Raw genomic sequence first — 19600 nt, forward strand, 5'->3', positions numbered from 1 at the left:
TAGTAGCAAAATTTCACGTTTTTAGTTTTGCCACGCCCACTCAAAAAAGAGCAATTCAATTGCATGCGAGTTCGATTCCATCACTCGTAAGGACTTTATTATTAAATTTATCAGAGTTTATCTTAGTTTGTTGAATGTTTTAGAAAATAAAGATCTTAAATCAGGCGATAGAATACAGAAAAAGAGGAAATCTAATGCTCTAAGACAGTAATGCCCAACATACGGCACGCAAAACTAATCCATGCGACTCACTTCAATGTCGGGAATTAAACGTGTTTTGGAATTTCTGAACCTATTAATTTATATGCGTTTGAAATTATGCAAATTTGTAAACAAAACAAATATACTTTTGAATCAGAAGATTGATTAATTACTGAATGGTTTTTTCAAAAAGGATCTGGTTTAGAAACATAAAGAACAAAACTATGTGGCTTTACTTCAAAGAACCAAAATACTGTCAAGTTAAGTGGATGATTAAAGGCACTGTTGACACTAAAAGGTAACTTTTGAAGCAAATTTATTGAAACTTAGTGATGACTCATTCAACCTTTGTCCCATTCAATATCATTCTGCCTGTTTTTATAAAATATCAGACTTTTAAGCATCATCATATTCGCTTCACTGCATTTTTACTTTACTTAAATTTATATGATGAAGACAAATAAGAATAGTTTAGTTTTTTAATTGTGCACTTATATTTTTTCCATTACGAGTAAGTGCTTCTATGAGGCTGTGGCATTCATATAGACGTTTTGCTAATGTTCATTTCCAAATATTACCAAGTTTGAGATTAAATAGTGCTATTCTCTTCGTGTAACGAGGTCATGAAAATTTTCATTGAAGTCATGAAACAGTCTTGGAAAAGTCATGGAATTTTTTCATTTAAATAGAGTATGAACCCTGTATTCGATGATTCTATTTCGCTCTTTCGGCGGAAGGTGTACTCGGATCATTGCATTTTGTTGCAAAAGCAGCAGTTTTTAAAATGTAAGAATAACTAAAATGCCAACTAACAAGTGAAACAAGTGATGTAAAGGACACTGACTCTTTTGCACATTAAAATGCACCCCCAAGTTAAGGCTGTCTGGTTATCTCCTTTAGAAGCAGATGGATTGCATACCAATCACCCTCGCGTAAAATGGAACTCTGCGTTCGACGGGGTGTGGTGATGTGCCTTCGTCTTAAAAACGAACAATACCTCTAGTGAAATCTCCTGAAATTTGTATAATCAGAGCAAATAGTAAATTATCTGACTGTCGACTTTAAACAAAATCTTAAAACATTCATAAAACAATTCTTTAAACAAAATACACATTGTCTGCCACCTTTGCTCTCATAGTATTGGTGCTTCGTACGTGTGTTAAAAAGAATGAAGAAGGAAAAAGTTTAATGTTTATTAATTTAAACCTTGCCATTTATCTTCTTCATACAGTTTTTTAAAATTGTGTTGTAGTTAAATGTAAATGTTGCTGAAGAAGTAGTGTTTAACTCTTTTTTCAGAACAAATTTTCATGAATTACTTTTATTTTTTAACTGTTTTTCTCTTTTAAAAATTTTGACCATAGATTACAAGAGCAGAAGTTGATGTACAACCTTATGCCTTTACGACCAAATCATTGTTTGTGGGTCACACAGATTACAAATATTTACGATGGCAGGTTAGTACTTTTATTGTTTTGTAATACTTAATTATGCTTTTGTGCCCCCTTCTCCTCCCCATTTTTCATATTGTTAAGGGCTTCCAAATCATCGATTTTTTGAAGAATAAAAAGGTAATGACCAAAAGGTAATGACTTATGTGAGAAATGAATTAAACTTGTAGATTTCCTTAACAATTCCATTGAAATATTGCTTTGATGCTGCTCACAAGAAACAAAAGCAGTGTATTGTTGAAATAATTCAAAAACTATTTAGTTACAACATTTAATATTTTGTTCTTTTGATGTTAATGAATTGTGGTTGCATTTTTGCATGTTCACTGATTATTGTTACTCATGTAGTAATGTCACACAAACATGCTAAACTAATATGTAGATTAATTAGCAGTTTTTCTTTGTGAGAAACTGTCCAGTCACTTACATAACATATATAGACATTAAGATTATTGTGTGATTTTAAAATTGGTTTAATTTTTATTCTACAGGTGATAGATACTCCTGGTATTCTTGATCATCCACTTGAGGACAGAAATACAATTGAAATGCAAGCAATCACAGCTTTAGCTCATCTGCGTGCATGTATTATATTTGTTATTGACCCTTCTGAACAATGTAATCATTCAGTTGAAGAACAGGTCAGTATGAAAGTAATCTTGAATTTTAATGTTTTTATAAAATGTTTTAATACCTTATTCAATCAAAGCTTATGACTTCAATTTAAAAAAAATTTTTAACTTGAGATATTTGCTTTCTGCATGAGAAGTTATAATAAATGTAAACTTAATGATACATTTAGTTCTTAAGAAAATAAAAATTTAAACTTATAATTCTCTTGTTACTCATCCTTTAATGAAAGGATACTTGGGTGCTTGATTAATGTGGTGTGGACAAAGAGGTTCTCCTTTGCTCCTTCTCACGAACCTGGATCTAAATCCCTGAACCACAAAATGCGTTTCATCATAAAATAAAACCTTTTCTCCGTCCATGTATATTTCCGTACCTATTCTAACCTTTTTTTCTTCATGTAAGGCATGAAGCTGCTTCTTGTATGGTTGACATGCTTTCTGCCCACGTTCTAAAAGCCTGTATCTCACTGTTGTTAGTTAATTAAGGATTCATAACACTCATTTGATGTAAATTTTTGTCATCACGAGCCGAAGTTGATCTTTTCCGCTGCATTTTCCTTTATTGTTGGTTTCAGCATTTCCTGTTGCCTTAAACCGCTGCCATAGCCTCCTGACATGTGATTTACTCACTCCACATATTTTGCCTATTTCTTCAATCACTTCAGCACGTGTTTCAGGGCTGATATCCATGACTCTAATTAATTACTCCCACAACAAGCGAGCAACTAACACTATCAACTTCTAGCCCTTTGGCGGAAGAATTGATATACCTGCTACTTACCTGATGTGTACAAACAGGTACTAGTTTGACAATAACTGCCATTTGAACTCTGAGCTGAATTTGAGTGTTTATTCGTTTGCTTACGTGTGATAAAACAAAAAAAATTAACATTTCCTAATTAATTGCCACAATACTGTACTTTAGACTTGATTTCCTAAACTAAGATATTTTTTAATTCTTCAATGCTTTCTGTAGCCTGCATCTTGATGATTGAAACTAAGAATTGATGACCATGATAGTTATCCAAGTATATGAGAGATTTTTACCAGGAAACTAAATCCAACACTTAAATAAACATTTTCTAACAATCTGTGACAAATTCCTTCAACAAAAGGCATTTATCAATGGTTACTGTGTAATTCAGAAATAGATGGTTCTAAGCTAGACTAATTAAATGCATGTTATCCAGTTATCAATGCTTTTATAAGTATTAATACTTTACAAACATGCAAAATAAAACTAGATGGGTTAATTAGCAACCTTTCAACTTAAGAAAAGTTGTTCAGTCACCCAATCAACAGTTAGCTTTGTAAATCTATTTACTTCTCAAAGAAAACTTACTGCATTTCACGAGCAAAATTCCTCTTTTTTTCTCTGGGCTTCAGTCTTCCTAACGCATGATACTTTTTATTTCCAGAAGATTATAAGAAAGCTATAAATAAGAGTTGCTTCTTTCATTGTTTATCAATCACCTAGTTGGATGTTAAATTTAAGAATTAATCATTAATGCATTGATCCAATCTTCGACTGCATTTGAATATTTTTGCTCCCATGAAAGTGAGATTTCCATTGCATAAAAAGTTAATTGCAGCTCAGCTGGTTTATTGCTCGATTTCATGTTCTTAGTCATAACGCCCGACATTAAGCTTTTAAAACCCTTAGCATGTAAATAAATGCATGTTATCCAGCTATTGATACTTTTATGAGTATCAATGCTTTACAAACATGCAAAATAAAGTAGATGGGTTAATTAGCAACTTTTTTAACTTAAGAAAAGTTGTTCAGTCGCCTATTTGACATTATGCTTTGTAATTCTATTTGCTTCTTAAAGAAACTGCATTTGGTTAGCAATTTTTCCTGTCTCATTTTATTTTTCTGCATGCTTGTAATGACATAGATTCAACTCTGAAGATAATGTTTGTTGATATTTGATGTTTGAAGCAAATACTTTTTTTATTTGCTATTTCTAAATATCATTATTCATTTTTTCCTCTTTGCATTATAGATTTCTATTTTTTGTATGAAAGTGTTTGATTTTTAAGTTAAAATTTCAAGATCTTAAAGAGTCCTCTTACTTCACTCAAATTTCATGAATATCTGACGAATGCTTCTAAAATGTTGTAAGATTCCAGGCTGTTCAGCTGTGATCTGAATGTTGTTACTCCAAACGTTATGGCCGCATCTGCGGCAGCCAGTCTGGTTGGTTTACCTTCTGAGCAAACCCTGTTATTCTTTCGACTTGCCTTATTACAATTAGTGAATTTTTAAAAGCATCCCTATGTCATTTTTTAATATCCAAAATGCATTGTAGAGGCATTTTAAGTACCATTACCATTCTTAACCATTTTTGAAAACGGTATGGCTGCAGAAACAGTTAAGAGGCAGTTTTTATAAGAAGCGGGCAGAAATGGGGTCGCTCAAATTTTTGTGGTGGATTCTTTTAAAAGATTTTAGAAGACCCATATTTTTTTTTTTTTTTTTTTTTTTTTTTGCTCCAAAAAAATTTGTGGAGACCTGTAAAAATTTGTAAAGTGGAGCCTGACGTAGAGGTTTTTCCAAATCAGTGTTTTTTTAAATGCGATTATTTCTGTGTATTAAGCATCAGCCAAAAATTTTCTTGTGCTCACAATATGACATTTAGTATCTAAATTGAAATGTGTCTTAAATTGTGTGGCTGACCTTCAGTGCAGCCTTTCAGGGGTCGCCAAACTTTGTCGAAAAAAGAAAAAGTGCCATGTTTGATGCCTTCTGGTTCCCTGCATTCAGGCTCAACCATGGTTTTTGTACGTAATTTGTGTAAGAATATATATAAATCATTCAATACCCTCATTAGTTGCATGGCTCACCCTCTGCGCTGCCAAAAAATGGCATTTTTTGTATCGAAAAATGCTAAAAAGTGCAGTTTTCATGAGTTTTTATCTCGGTGCTCTGAGGGTAAGTGTAGAACTGGATGCCTGCATTTTAAACTAGAGTATGTGTATTTTCACAAACAAGTGACAAAACTATGAGCAGATTCTTTACAAGAACACAATACGTATTTCAAAACAGTAAAATGAACTATTTAGCTTTCAATTCAGTCAACAAATCCAAGTTTAAACTTTCCTCCAGGGATTTCCAGATACTATTTTAAAAACTAGTATGTTTAAAAACTTACCATTTAAGAGTTATAAACTTGAAAATAGACGGATTATGCTTACTTGCCTACTTTATAATATAATAATTAAAAGGAAAGTGAAAGAAAAACATCAAAAGATGTTAAAAAATGTACTTTTTTTAGAGGCTTGTATCTCAGTCTATTTGCAAGTCTATAACTCTTTTATGGTACATTTTTGATCATACTAGTTTTTTAAATAGTATCTGGAAATCCCTGGAGGAAAGTTTTAACCCGGATATGTTAGTTCATTTTACTGGGGGGAGGGGGGGTTGAAATACGTATTGTGTTCTTGAAAAGAAGTTGCCCATAGTACTGTTACTTGATTGTGCAAATACACATACTCTAGTTTGAAATGCAGGCAGTAAGTTCAATACTGACCCTCAGTGCACTGAGATACAGGCCCCTAAAAAGTACTTTTTTTATCATATTTTGATGACAAAACTGCTATTTTTTCACAGCAGTGAGCACTAACCATGCATTTAATGAGCCTATTTAATATTTTATATATATCACTACACAAATTGTTCGCAAAAACTATGGTTTAACCTCAGTGCATGGAACCAGGATGCCTCAAAATGACACATTTTCGCTTCGTTTGGCACAGTTTAGCCACCCCTGCCATGGTCCACTGAAGGTCAGCCATAAAATTTACGATATTTCATTTGAGGCACTAAATATCACAAAGATTACTTTTGCTAATGCTCAATGTGCTGAGATAATTGAAATTAAAAAATGTCGATTTGAGAAAAATCCCAAGTTGGGACAAAAATGTTTTTGGAGGAAAAGAAAAAATATGTGTCTTCTAAAATCATTCAAAGAAACTACTGTAAAATTTTTAGCAAAATCAAAAATGGCATGTATCTGACCCTCCTGACTCTTATAAAAACTGGCTCTTAAGCTGAGTTTTTGAAATATGAATAATTAATGGAAAATTTATGAATACTTTCATTAAGAAATTCAAAAATAAATCGTCTTGATAACAGTCAAGTCAGCATAAAATTAGCTTGACGCAACTTTTCAACACAAAATGTTTTCAGCTTCACTTAGCTTCTCTAACAAAACCGTTAATGCACTTGAATTGCTTTGATTCTTCTTTTTTTTTTTTTTTTTTTTGCTGGCCATTTTTAATGTAGGAATATATTGGCATTATAAAAAAAAAAACATGCTAGCTATTTTGTGCATTGCATCTCGATGATTAAAACTAATAATTGATTACTATGATAGTTGTTATCCAAGTATATGAGAGATGCAGTTTTAAAAGTGCTATTATGTAAAAACTAATTAAAACTTTTTTGAGGAAGCTATGGGTTTATTATATACTCAGAACTCGCATAGGAGTGATTTTATTCACAAAGCAGTTTTTAATAGCTAAAAATAGTATGCATATTGCCCTGCTATTAGTCTTTTCCAAGTGTCAATGCTTCACAAACATGCAAAGGTAGGTGGTTAATTAGCAACTTTTATTAACTTGAAAGTTGTTGAGTTGTCTAATTGACCAATTCTTTAATTTTTTAATGGATTCAGAAGGATTATCAAATATTTAATTGTCTTTTATTGTAGCAAAGCATAGAAATATATGTTTAACAGGTATGTATCTCATAGATTCTTATGTCTAAACAAATGTTAAGATTAGTGTTTAGTAGCGAATACTAAATATTTTTCCAATTTCTATGGTGAACTGTCTCAACAATGTGACAAATAGTATGCATGTTGTCCTGCTATTGTTACTTTTAATAAGTATCAATGCTTTACAAGCATGCAAAATGAAATTAGTTGGGTTAATTAGCAACTTCCTCATTTTAGAAAAGTTGTTCAGTCGCCTATCTAACAAATTTCTTTAAATTGATTCAGAAACATCATCAAATATGTGTATTCTTCATTTATTTCAAAACAAATCGTGTAGTAGATATCATTCCCAACTTTTCAAATTTCTTGTTATTTGCTTGCTTTTTGCAAATTGTCTTAAGAGCTTTCCTTATTTTCTGTTAAATTTGAAAAATATGACACAGTGCTTAAAATGTGTGATAAATATATTAGTCAATAGCTCAATTATTGATCTTTCTATTGTTATAAATTTAAGAAGTCTTCAAAAGTTGTAATAACATTATAAATGTCAACAAAAATCTCTAGTACAAAAATAATCTTTAAAAAATTGTTATCATAATAATTATATTGATTTGGGTGTGTCTGTGTTTCACAAGTATAGTTGATATGATTAGGACTTGAAAAGAGAACTTATTAATTCTTATTCCTAAATATTTTAAAGCAGTTTAAGTAGTGAATGCATAATCTGTATAAACACCTTGTAATAAAATCTCAAAGGATTAAGATTGTATGCATGTTGTCCTGCTATTGTTATTTTTGTAAGTATCGATGCTTTACAAGCATGCAAAATGAAACAAGTTGGGTTAATTAGCAACTTCTTCATTTTAGAAATGTTGTTCAGTCACCTAACTAACAAATTTCTCTAATTTAAAATTTATTTATTCATTATAAAATACATAAAATATATTAAATTTCATATTAAATTTCACTTTTATTACTTTTAAGTGAATTAGTTGCATCAATGAGAAATTAATTTTTTTTTTGATTCATTGAATTCTAAAGTTAAGTCATTCTATTTTAATTAAATGATTAATTCATAGTAGATAATGTATTGGAATTAGAGTCACCCGGGGTAATTCCTGGTCAAAAAGCACCAACATTCAAATTCTACAAAATCTATCTAAGCTAGAGTTACTAATTTTGGCATGGAGCAAGTACAGTGTGATGTCCATCTTAAAAAATATTCATTTTATTAATAATGCATAACTAATTTGAGTAATTATAGTTAATTAGTGACCAGGATTTACCCCAGGGATGGGGTAATTCCTGGCCACTTCTGGGGCAATTATTGGCCACTCACATATTTGATACAAATACATAAATTTTTTATGCACATTATTGATACATATTATTAAAGTAATAAGTTTATTTATTTTATTATTTATAGCAAATTAAATGCTGTACTTAATTGTTTCAGGGTTGAATACAAATTTATTCAAAATCAGAAACATATAGATTAATAAATACAACTTCAACCAAAATATTTTTTGTACAATTTGTATGCAATGTTTATTGCTTCTATATCTGCTGTGAATGGATCTACACCTTTCAAATCAATAGGTCCATAAAAAATATATCGAATGTCAATTGTCTCTACTCTATCTCGCTTCGGCCAGCGTAAATTTCCTGCTCCTCTTTCTAGAAACTTTACACACACTTTACTGCCCTTCAATTTTGTGATTTTTCCAACATAAAACAGATCTTTATCATAATATACAGCATAGTATCTATGCTCTTCTATGGAATTCTGTATGTTTTGAATTACATTTTTTGCATTTTGCAATGATGATGTACTTTTATTTAACTGCATAACCATGGTTGAAATTTCCGGTGGTTCATCGGGATCCTGATCTGTTTTTATTCTTTTTGGTACCCCCTTATTTTCTTGTCTTTTTTTCTTTTGATCGACATTTTCTTTTATTGCTCTGTCACGTTCTGCGACTAGTTCCAGAAAATCATGATTGGTTATAACAGCAGCTTTGGTATCAATTTTTCGCCAAACTTCTGAGCGCGCTACTATTTTTGGAGTTTGTCTAAACTGTGTGCTTAGCAAGTCTTCAAACGAGGTGGATTGGGACGGACTGACAATTGTAGATGTTTTGCCTATGCCAGCACTTGTAAAACTAGGAGCAATAGATGGTGTGTACTCTTTTGTTTGATATCCAAAAGTGTCCAAGTTAAATGATGGTATGCTACAGTCGCTTGAACATGTACTGCGGTTAGTTGAATCGGATGATGTACTAGCAATAGTCAACCCTTTATTAGGAGAATTTTGAAGTTTATAAGATGCGAACATTTGGGAACAAAACCTCTTCTCTGGATACTTTGTTCTGTCCACTGGATATATTCCTGTTGACTGAAAACCAGATTTAATATTCTCTGGAGTAAGTGATGTTTGGTATAGCTCATCAACTAATTGAGTAAAACTTGCTTTACTGATTCTAGTTGCTCCCGTCATTCGCTGAACTTCCACAAGCCTTTTGTCCCATTGTGCTTTCAGTGGTCTAAAACAGCATTTATCTAGTGGTTGAATCGCATCTGTTGTGTGAGCAGGTAACTTCAAAATTGATATATTTTCATTACGTGCTTTAGTAATTAAATCCAAGGAAATATGTGTCTTATGACCATCATAGATTAAAAGTAATGGACGTTTTGATACTTGTTGACAAAAGATGTCAAACCAGCTGTTAAATATTTGCGTGGTCATCCAACCATTTTCACTGATCGCTAATGTCAAATTTTTATCAACATTTGGGGCTTTCCAGGTGCTTTGTAACTTTTTTCCAGAGAATATAATAAGTGGAGGATGTCTCTCACCAGAAGCACTAACACATACCATTAATGTAACAGATTCTCGACCAGGTGTTGCTGTGACTCTGGTCAACTTCTTTCCTTTTTCTCCTACTGCTCTTCCTCTAGAAGGATCCATGAACATAGCAGTCTCATCTAAATTATATATGTGAGATGGTTTATCTATTATATCCAATGCAGTAAGTTCTTTCTCAAGCAAATCGTAAAATTCAAATATAATAAATGGATTAGATGTCGCAATAACACGGGTCTTCTCCAGAGCACTGGGTTTTTTTGAACTAAGATTATGTCGAAACATAAACGCAGACAACCAATCATCGCCAGGCATATCATTTTTGAAGCGACAGTATTTTTGTAAATGATTAGTCAAAATATTGTCACCTTGTTTGTTTTTAGTTACAAACTCTGCCACAACATTCTTGATTTCTGTTCTAGTTAAAGGAAAACCCCATTTCGCCATACATTTTAAACAAGCTGCTAACTCATTTTCATTTTCAGCAGGAATGCTTATAGGTGTTCCTACAGAATTTACAGTACCAAGTTCGTTTTTCAAGTTTGACAAGTACAGCTGGAAACTTGATTTAGGTACATTCACAGCCTTTGCAGCTGCACGTTGAGTCAGATGCTCATTTTCCATTTTAAAAATAGCTTCTTGAAACTTACTTTTTTGGAATTTGACATCTTTTTTTTTAACATAATTTCGCACCATCTTAATTTGAAAGAAACTGTTCAGGAAAATTTAAGTTCTGGACAAAATTACTAGTTAAAGTAAAATAGCTATCTACTTAGAAAGATACTGGGCACATGCTTCTGGTTCTGTTTTAACAGGTTAAGGTCAGCAGTTAAGTGAATAGTACATTGCAGTTATAGTTAAGAAAGTTTCTTAGTATAATTATCAGTGATTATTGAAATTTATAAAATAATAGGATGAAATTTAAAAAAGTAAAATTCAGTACATTAAATATTAATCATTATTAGCTAAGAATGTTACATAGTAGTTACAGTTAACTTTGCAGTTAAGGCTCAAAGAGTTACAGATAGTTAAAATTAATGAAATATGGCAATAATCGGCAAAATAATAATGCATGAATGATAAAAAAAAAGTACTGGCCAGGAATTACCCCAGTGACCAAGAATTACCCCAAGAAACAGGGGCAGTATTTAGTGCACTCCTGCAAATTAATTAAAATAATAATAGCAAATCCTAGACTATTTTTCAAAAGCTGAAGTAGTTCACTATTCAACTAAAAAGAGTAAAAAGAAAAATATTTATGACTTAACAGTTGACCAAGATCTTTGTAAAAATGTATCATAAATAAGACCAATGTTATTTTACGGAAATTTAACAAGCCATTGCGAACAAATTTAAAAAAATAAATAAATAAACAATAAACTAATAATTGAGTACTGAATTCCAATGAAACTAGTTCAGAGTACCTCTGTGATTTTTTTCATTTTTGTGAAGTGTTCTTAAAACATAAAAATGGCTGTGACCAAGAATTACCCCAGAAACGTGCTGACCAGGAATTACCCCGGGTGACTCTATATACTAATTTATAACACCACAACAATAAATTTATGTATGGATAATCAGTTGATTTTTCATTTTGTCCAATTTCTTCTGGTGTCCCAGACAAAACAGCAACCCTGGATGAAAGTATGAGTGATTAAGAGGTTATCTACATTAAGTTATCAGGAGTATCCATAGCAGTACAAACAATTCAACAGTTTCTGTTCATGTTATTCTGGAACTTTAGTTCTGGATTATTCGGATCTTAATGGTTCGGATTTCAGAAGCTTGATAACCAAATTCACGAGCTTTTCCAGATAGGGGAATTGAAGTTAGATTTTATATTTTCAACAAGAACGAATTCATTGTTTTTTTTTCTGACATGCTTTTTTCTTGCATGTAGGTAAAATACATTGCTTTTTTGTATTGAATGTTCAGCTTGGAAATTGTTTTTTAAATTTTAATTTTAATATTTGAAATTCTAAATAAGATTTTTATATTTCAGATAGAGCTCTTCAACAGTATTAAACCCCTGTTTTTAAACAAGGTAATTCATGTTCGTTTGTATATTCTTTCTGTGCATGTTTTAGAGTCAACTAGTGTGTATACCATAATTCATGTTTTGTATGCTTTTAAAAAATCATAAAAACTGCTTGAATAAGAACTTTTAAAAGTTCTTGAAATCCACTATAATGTATCTTATTCCTTGGACTTTAAGATTTATTTTTTAAAAGGTGCATTAAAAATTTAAGTCAGATGTTACTGAACTTAAGCCAGAGCTAAGAATAGAACTACATGCGTTATAAAGTTGAATAGCTACCTTTGTGCTTAAAAAAGTAAAATGAAAAATAAGATCGTTTGTTTTCACAAAATTACTTATTCTGCAGACATGAGCTTCGGCGTTACTAGAAATGCCTTTTGCAATGCAAAAGAAAAGTTGCTTGTAATGCCGAAAGAAGTGTCTGCAGTAATCTACTGTTTTGTGTATTTAACACTAGATTGACAGCAGTCTTCGTATTCCTAGAAATATGAAGGGTAACTTTGATCCTCAGTGAATGCATCTTTATAGTTCTCTACATATTGTTGTATATTTGTAAAAAATAGCAAAAATAAACATTCATGCTTGCCAACTCTACTGGTTTTTCCACGATATTCCTGGATTTTGATAATTTTTCTTGACTACTTAAGATGAAAGGAACATTTGGTTGTACTAAGAAGGATAATAAAAAAATCCTTTATTTCCTAACTAATAATGAAAAATCCATTGTAAACATCTACTGGATTTTTTCCCAGTAGACCATCGCCTTGCACTACCAACTTCAGATTTCTCAAGGTACGGACCTTTCGGCAGGGGACCCTTCTTATCCCAACGGAAAAATTCAAACCACTTACGACTCTAGGCACCGTGGACCCAGGTACTACACCATCGCAAAACCCTCCCCATTTACTCGGGCTTGGGACGAGTTTGGTCCCCCAAAACCTCACTCCCCTACACCTGGGTTCAGGTGTTGGTAGATATGATATTTATGGTAAATAGTTTATTTAAAGATAAGGTACTTAAAAATACTACATTTTTAAATAATGAAAACCTTATTTTTGAAAACTTGCACTTAGCCAAAAATTGCATGCACTGATATCAATTTCAATCCAATCCTTGTTAATTTATTAAATAATTTACAATGGCAATCTGCACTACTATTTACTGAATCTGCAGTTTCTAACATTAGCAATCTTGTGGCCGAATCCTAGATAATAGGTGCCAAACTTTAGTGCACAACAAAGACTTGAAATCAGGGCTTGTTTAAAAGCTAATAAGTACTAGGGAAAACTTAAATATTTTCCGGAAGTTTTAAAATGAATTAAAAGTACTTCTGAATTTTTTTTGAGAAATATTAATTGTACTTCTAAATTTTTTAAAAATATTGATTCTATTTTTTTTTTTTTTTAATTTTTAACTGCTAAGCTTTTGTTGCTGCTGGTTGCTTTGCTGAATACTCCTTGAAAAAATGTTTTAACGTTGGCTGAAGAATTATATTAAAATTCCATGTCTGTTTTGTTTGACAAATTTATTACAAACAATTTCATGCGTTGGACATTTAATTTAAATTGTGTAAAATTCTAAAAGAGTAAAAGGCTTAGTTTTCAGAGATGAAAATCTTCCGCGGATCCAGGATTTTCCGCTCTTTGTATGTTTTTTCATTTTCCGGCCACCTAGCACTTTCAAGTGATAGATCGCGATCTTCCCGTCAGTATTTTTGTTGACTCACGTGTTCTCTCCGAGACCAGGTAAAAGAAGTATCCCCTCTACTCCTAAGGCGCACATCTGAATGAAGTCTAAGGTAGAAAGGAACTTCGTTTTGTGGGTGGGGAGGGAAAGAGGCTGGAGGATTACGTAGAAAGCATCGGCGTTTATGCATTTCGAAATCCAATTGCATCCGCTTCCATAACGCTCACTCATTTTTGTCTACTATGCCATCCTATCACTTAGACCTTTATAACTTTTTGTAGACTATTGTTTTCAACCCTGCTTGTATGTATTTTATTTTTTGCTGAAGGCTTGTACGCTCATTGTTTTTCCCCGCTCATTGTTTTTCCCCGACCTTCCCATCAGGATTCTTGCTGAGGCACACGTTCTTTCTTGAGTAGAAAGATGTAAGGAACTTTTTGCTGTTGGTGGAGAGAGTGAAATAGGAGTGGAAGGGGAAATGCTGGAGAGTGATGGTGGGGGGGGGGGTGCAATCGTTAGGTGTAGCTTTTGAAATCCGATTGCATCCGCTTTTGTAACACTCATTTTTATCTGCTATGCCATTCTACTGTTTAGACATTAAGACACAGCCATTCAAAAATGTTTATCCTATTCCATTCGAGTTAATTTAAGCCAACATCATTCCTCAAATCTAGTTTTATGCTTATCAGGTTTACCAAAGAAATAGCTCTTGAAGATCTTAAGATATTCAAATTTATTTTAATTATGCTATGTTATTTTATTATGATAAGACATATAGGAAATTAAAGATGCTTATATTCTCAAATCATGACATAATATTTAAAGCTGTTTTATTAATTTTAAAATAATTATTTTTATGCTAGTGCTTTTCATCTGAGTTTTAGTTTGATTCCATATCTGTTTTTTTACAGCCAACAGTAGTTGTTGCTAACAAATCAGATATTATACAAGTAGAAGAGTTACCTCCTGAAAAAAAGGTAATCCAAATTTTATGTTCAAAAATTTTCTGTTGTAAAATAATTGCACTTTTATGTTGACAGCTGTTCTTATTCTTTTAGCAAAAAATTGAGGCTTTAAAGGAAGAGGGTTTCCCATTGTTGCATATGAGTACTTTAAGTGGTGAAGGAGTCATTGAATTGAGAAATGCGGCTTGTGATTGCTTATTGGCTCATCGTGTAGAAGTAAAAATGAAAGGGAAGAAAGCTGCTGGAATTTTAAATAGGCTGCAAGTTGTTGAACCTAAACCAAGAGATGACAAAGTAAGGTATTAATATTTTTTTTTTTTTGCAATAAAAAAAAAACTTATATGTTAATGATAAGAATTGTCAGATGTGAGCTGTACTATTACCATTGTTGTAAAAATAAATCTTTTGATACTAGAAGATTTAAATTTTACCACTTGTACAATTGAAAATTTTAAAACTGAAAGTAACTTAGCAGAAAAAAAAAATCTCTTTTGATTCCACTTTTCCTACTTGACTTTTTTACAACTTCTGTATTAGAGGACTGCTTGTGCCAAGTTTTTTACGAACATCTGTTCTTCATATTAACTGTTGTTTCCTGGGCGAATTATTCCTCTGTCATTTGAAAACTTTTAATGAAACCATCCACCGTATGCTCCCAACATTTTCCAATTATAAAAAAGAAAAAATATATATATCAAAAGAAAACATTTCTTGAATAGAATTAGTTTTTCTTGTTCTAAATTTAGGAAGAAAAACCTTTTTCCAGCAAAGATTAAACTCGATGCAATCTTGCTTCTAGTTTTTCCCTGTACCAACCCTTGCAACCCATTCAGTAGTGCCAAAGTTCATGAAAAATTCTTGAATGTTAATGTTTCTACACTGTAAAAAATTTTAGCGTATCTCAACACCAAAAGTGGTGGCAACTACTTTACACCAAGTGTAGAGTTGTGAAACACCACACATAATTTTTGGTGTTATCAAACACCAGAAAGAATTTTTGTTGTCTGACAATGCAAAAATTCATCTTGGTGTTTATAAACACCAATAATTATCTGTGGTGTTTCACTACACGAAACTCGATGTAGAGTAGTTGCTACCAGTTTTAGTGTTGAGATACACTTAATTTTTTTTACAGTGAGCATATTATACAAGTTTTAATTTCCTAATTGATTATTAACAAAAATATACATATGTGCAATTATTTTGTATATGAAGATTCAACTTTTTGTTTTTTATACGAGGAGTGCACATTTATGTCTATAAATTGTTCAAAAAAGTAACTTTTAAAATATTTAAAGAAACTAAAATTATCTGTACATTAGAACAACGAAATTAATTTCTTAAAAAAACATAAAAATGGAAAAGATTTCCATCAACTTCTTGGAAATACTCTGTTGAAGGAGGGGACAAAAACAAGCACCCGCAGCAAATGTATCAGCACACGATTGTGTCCACCTTACGCGCTTGCGTATATACTATCCATTTATAACTTTTACAAATTAATTGAATAATATCAGTTTAAAACAAATTAGCAGTAAGAATTTGAACGATTATTGCGAGATGCGCGAATGTATCCGCACAGCAGCGAATACATCGACTGAAAGCGCGGGTGTATATACTATCTGGTAATAATTTTTACAATCTAAATAAAAAATATCAATATCAATTTAAAACAAATAAGAAGTAAAGAGCATGAACTTGAACGATTATCGGACGACATGCAACTCTGCGGCAATGTATCCGCACGTCGTGCACGCGTGCGTCTACATTATCTAGCTCTGCCCAGCCATAGAGCAGCCATGTTGAAAATAGCTGCTAAAGTAACGATCATTCCCTCAAAAGAATATATTCATTAGTTTATTTTTCGATTGGACTAAAAACTTTTCCAACAATGGTGCAAACTAGCTTTGGTTTACAGTAATTTGCATTTCATTACAAATAAAATTTAACATACCTTTTGAAAACTTCAATCCCTACACACAACGATTATTTTCTGACGACGTTGCAACGTGCGTGAGCCTGAATCATGTTTTGTTGCCACCAGCAGATTTCTAATCGTACGCTCAAAAAACGGTGTTTGCTCATGTGATGTTAGTGTAAGAATTCATTAATTTCGGTGTTCGGCTTTAATTGCACCACTTTCAGTTTATGGGTAAGCTCGATACGGTGTTGACTTGAAATAAGCGTTGATTTCTACAGTTTTTGGAGTTACTTCACGCCAAACTTGTGTTATAACTCGGTAGGCCATTCTAGTAATAATTATCCATTTATGTGAAATCAATTTAAATAAAACAAGATGATAATAGATAAGCAAAGAGCTTACCTTCATTTGTTCATCTGTTGTTCACGTTGAGACTTCTCTCTATAATCATTTTATATTTCTTTTAATTGTGTAGTGTTGTCATTGTTACATGCTTTATGTAGTCACTGCTCAATAATTTAACTAATAAAGAAATTAAATACATTTATTAGCTAACGTTACATCACATATCTACACATTACGGTGGTTCGAAAGAGACCGACTGTTTTACAATATGGACGCGAACGCAGAACAAAAATGAAAAAGTTTTTGTTTGTATTTGAAAGTTCCCGTTTCAGTTTACAGTTTTGGTTTGCATTTAGCAAGGTTCCTCTTCAGTTCACTTCAAAGATCACTATTGGAACGTCATTTCTAATAACTTGGAGAATTATTCCACTTCAGTTTTTATAGTGTATTTGAAAAGGATTTTTTTGTACTAACACGAATGAATTTTGCAATGTAAAGTTAAATTGATTGCAATTTATAATGACTTTAATTTGCTTACCTAACTAAAGGTTTTACTTTGGCGATTACCTCAGTATTTGTACTGGGGTCACAATCATCCTTGGTTCATGCATTAACAGATGATAGTTTTGATATGTTATGTCATTAAACTTCTGATGTTTGTATTTTGTAATTTACTAGTATATCGTTTTAGTTAAGGCTGCCTTTTGTTCCTGCAAAAGTTCTGGAAAAGAAACAACAAATGGATGTTGACTCTAAGAAAGACAAGAAATTGGTAATTTTTTTTTCAAATAGATTTGTGTACTTACTGAATATCATGTAATTTGAAAAAAATGCTATAATGTAGCTCAGAAAATTTGAGCCTTAACTTTAAACCTTAACTTTGTTTTTTATTGAGCAATCACGATTGCTTATTGCTTTCATTGCTGTTTTTTGACGTCCTATCATTTAATTTTTCCACCGCCACCCTCCACACCATCACCGTTGACCGGCTCCTCATGATGCTGCTCCTATAGCGAAAGCAGTCTCCAGATTTCATCCATGTCCTACATACACGCGCATACATACACAACTATACGCACACACATATGCACACACGCACAAACACCTACACACTTACACAAACACATACACACATGCATACATACAGACACCTACACACATACACAAAACTCCCCACACATTCATGCCTGCACACAGACACAAACACATGCCTACACACATATACAAATACCCCCCCCCCCCCCAAACACATGCATACACAACTACCCACACGCTTATGCCAGCACACAGACACACACATCCCTACACACACACACACATACCTCCTACACACAAACACACGCCTACATACACACACTCGTGATTGGGAAAAACAAAATTTGAATTCAAAATGTCAAAATTTTTCTTTTTTTTGGGGGGGGGGGGGTACTTCAATTTAAAGGCATATGAGGCACTGAGAAGCAAAGACATGAGTACCAAAAATGAAAATTCTGAGATAACCTGTGCAAATGGTTGGAAAATCTCCCTTCTCTGTTTTGAGATTGGAGAAAGTACAAATAACCCTGCTGCTATACAACGTGATTTAGGAAAAAAAAATAATGAAAACAGACCTGAGCTTGAAATGTGTTTTACTCAAAACTTTAAAATCACTTACATCCCTTTGCTTTTCACTACCTTGTCTGTTATTGGCACATATTTCATTTAGAATACTTTCAAAAAACTTACGAAAGTAATCCAACTTTAGCTCAGTGATAAATACCCTTCCCTAGTATCCCAAAAAAAGAAATAAACATTGTCAAGTTCATGGGTTAACATAGCAGAGCCACACTGTCTGGGTGGACACATAAATAAAAATGTTATGTAAGAACGTAATTCAGCTTGTTTTGTAATGGATTGCAGTCTTAAATCAAAGCCAGTGGAGAGCACACCAGTTGAGTTTGACACACAAAAGGACTTCGCATGCTTGAATTTTCATTTCTCTCTAAGATTCTTAGACCCAGTGCTCGAAATTAGCGGTCGTTAGTCGTATTTTGCAACTGTAAATTTCATTTTGACGACCGCTATATGAAACGTAGTCGTCACTGTGACGCCTAGCTTTCCCCCCTACTAAGCTTTCACTTTCGGAAGATTTGTCTCCAAAAACATCTGCGTGCGTTGCGATCGCGGAAAATTTCCTGGAAGTATCGCTTTCAGTCGGAAAAGCTTGAACAATCCCCCCCCCCCCCCCCACCTTCGCCCGCGAACTGTAGAAACCAGTGTCATTGCAAGCACACCCCTCCATTCCTCCTCTTTCTGGAGTAATCTTTACTCCCCTTTGTTCCCTTAGTGTTGTTTACCCCCGATCGCCCCACCCCTCTAAAACCGGACTCATCTCAGGGTTGTTTGAGCAGATAGTCTGATCTTTTTCATGTTTCAAGTTCGACCCCCCATCGTAACACGAACGCACGGCGAGCACGAGGATTCCTTTTTTTCCCACAGGATTTCGCTCATCTTTTTTTCTTTCTTTTTTTTTTAAATCATCGCTACCATCATTTTTTATTTGTTGAAAGTATGAGTAAACGTAACTTAAAGTCATATTTTACGCCACTAAATACTAGCGGAAATAAACGGCCAAGGATTGCCGATGAAGTCGAAATAGAAAAAAATAATGACGAAGTAGATACGACTTATAAATGTACACGGAAAAGTGTCAACGCTGCAACTTTCATCAAGTGGCAAAAGCAGTTTCCGTGGTTGGAAAGAAAGGGTGAAGACCTGATGGTATGTAAAGTCTGTAA

General features: G+C 32.8%; 1 protein-coding gene across 1 annotated transcript in view; it reads left to right on the forward strand.

Annotated features, from left to right (window-relative positions):
• Positions 1 to 19600, forward strand: part of LOC129217041 (GTP-binding protein 4-like) — a 46765-nt gene that overhangs the window by 17053 nt on the left and 10112 nt on the right. Inside the window, exons 6-11 of the mRNA XM_054851278.1 lie at positions 1566 to 1658; positions 2144 to 2293; positions 11871 to 11912; positions 14504 to 14569; positions 14651 to 14851; positions 17515 to 17595. Coding sequence (XP_054707253.1) covers positions 1566 to 1658; positions 2144 to 2293; positions 11871 to 11912; positions 14504 to 14569; positions 14651 to 14851; positions 17515 to 17595 — 633 coding nt within the window. The remainder of the gene's footprint in view (positions 1 to 1565; positions 1659 to 2143; positions 2294 to 11870; positions 11913 to 14503; positions 14570 to 14650; positions 14852 to 17514; positions 17596 to 19600) is intronic.

The sequence above is a fragment of the Uloborus diversus genome, chromosome 2 (assembly GCF_026930045.1).
Source record: "Uloborus diversus isolate 005 chromosome 2, Udiv.v.3.1, whole genome shotgun sequence".
In the NCBI taxonomy this organism is placed as follows: Eukaryota; Metazoa; Arthropoda; class Arachnida; order Araneae; family Uloboridae; genus Uloborus; species Uloborus diversus.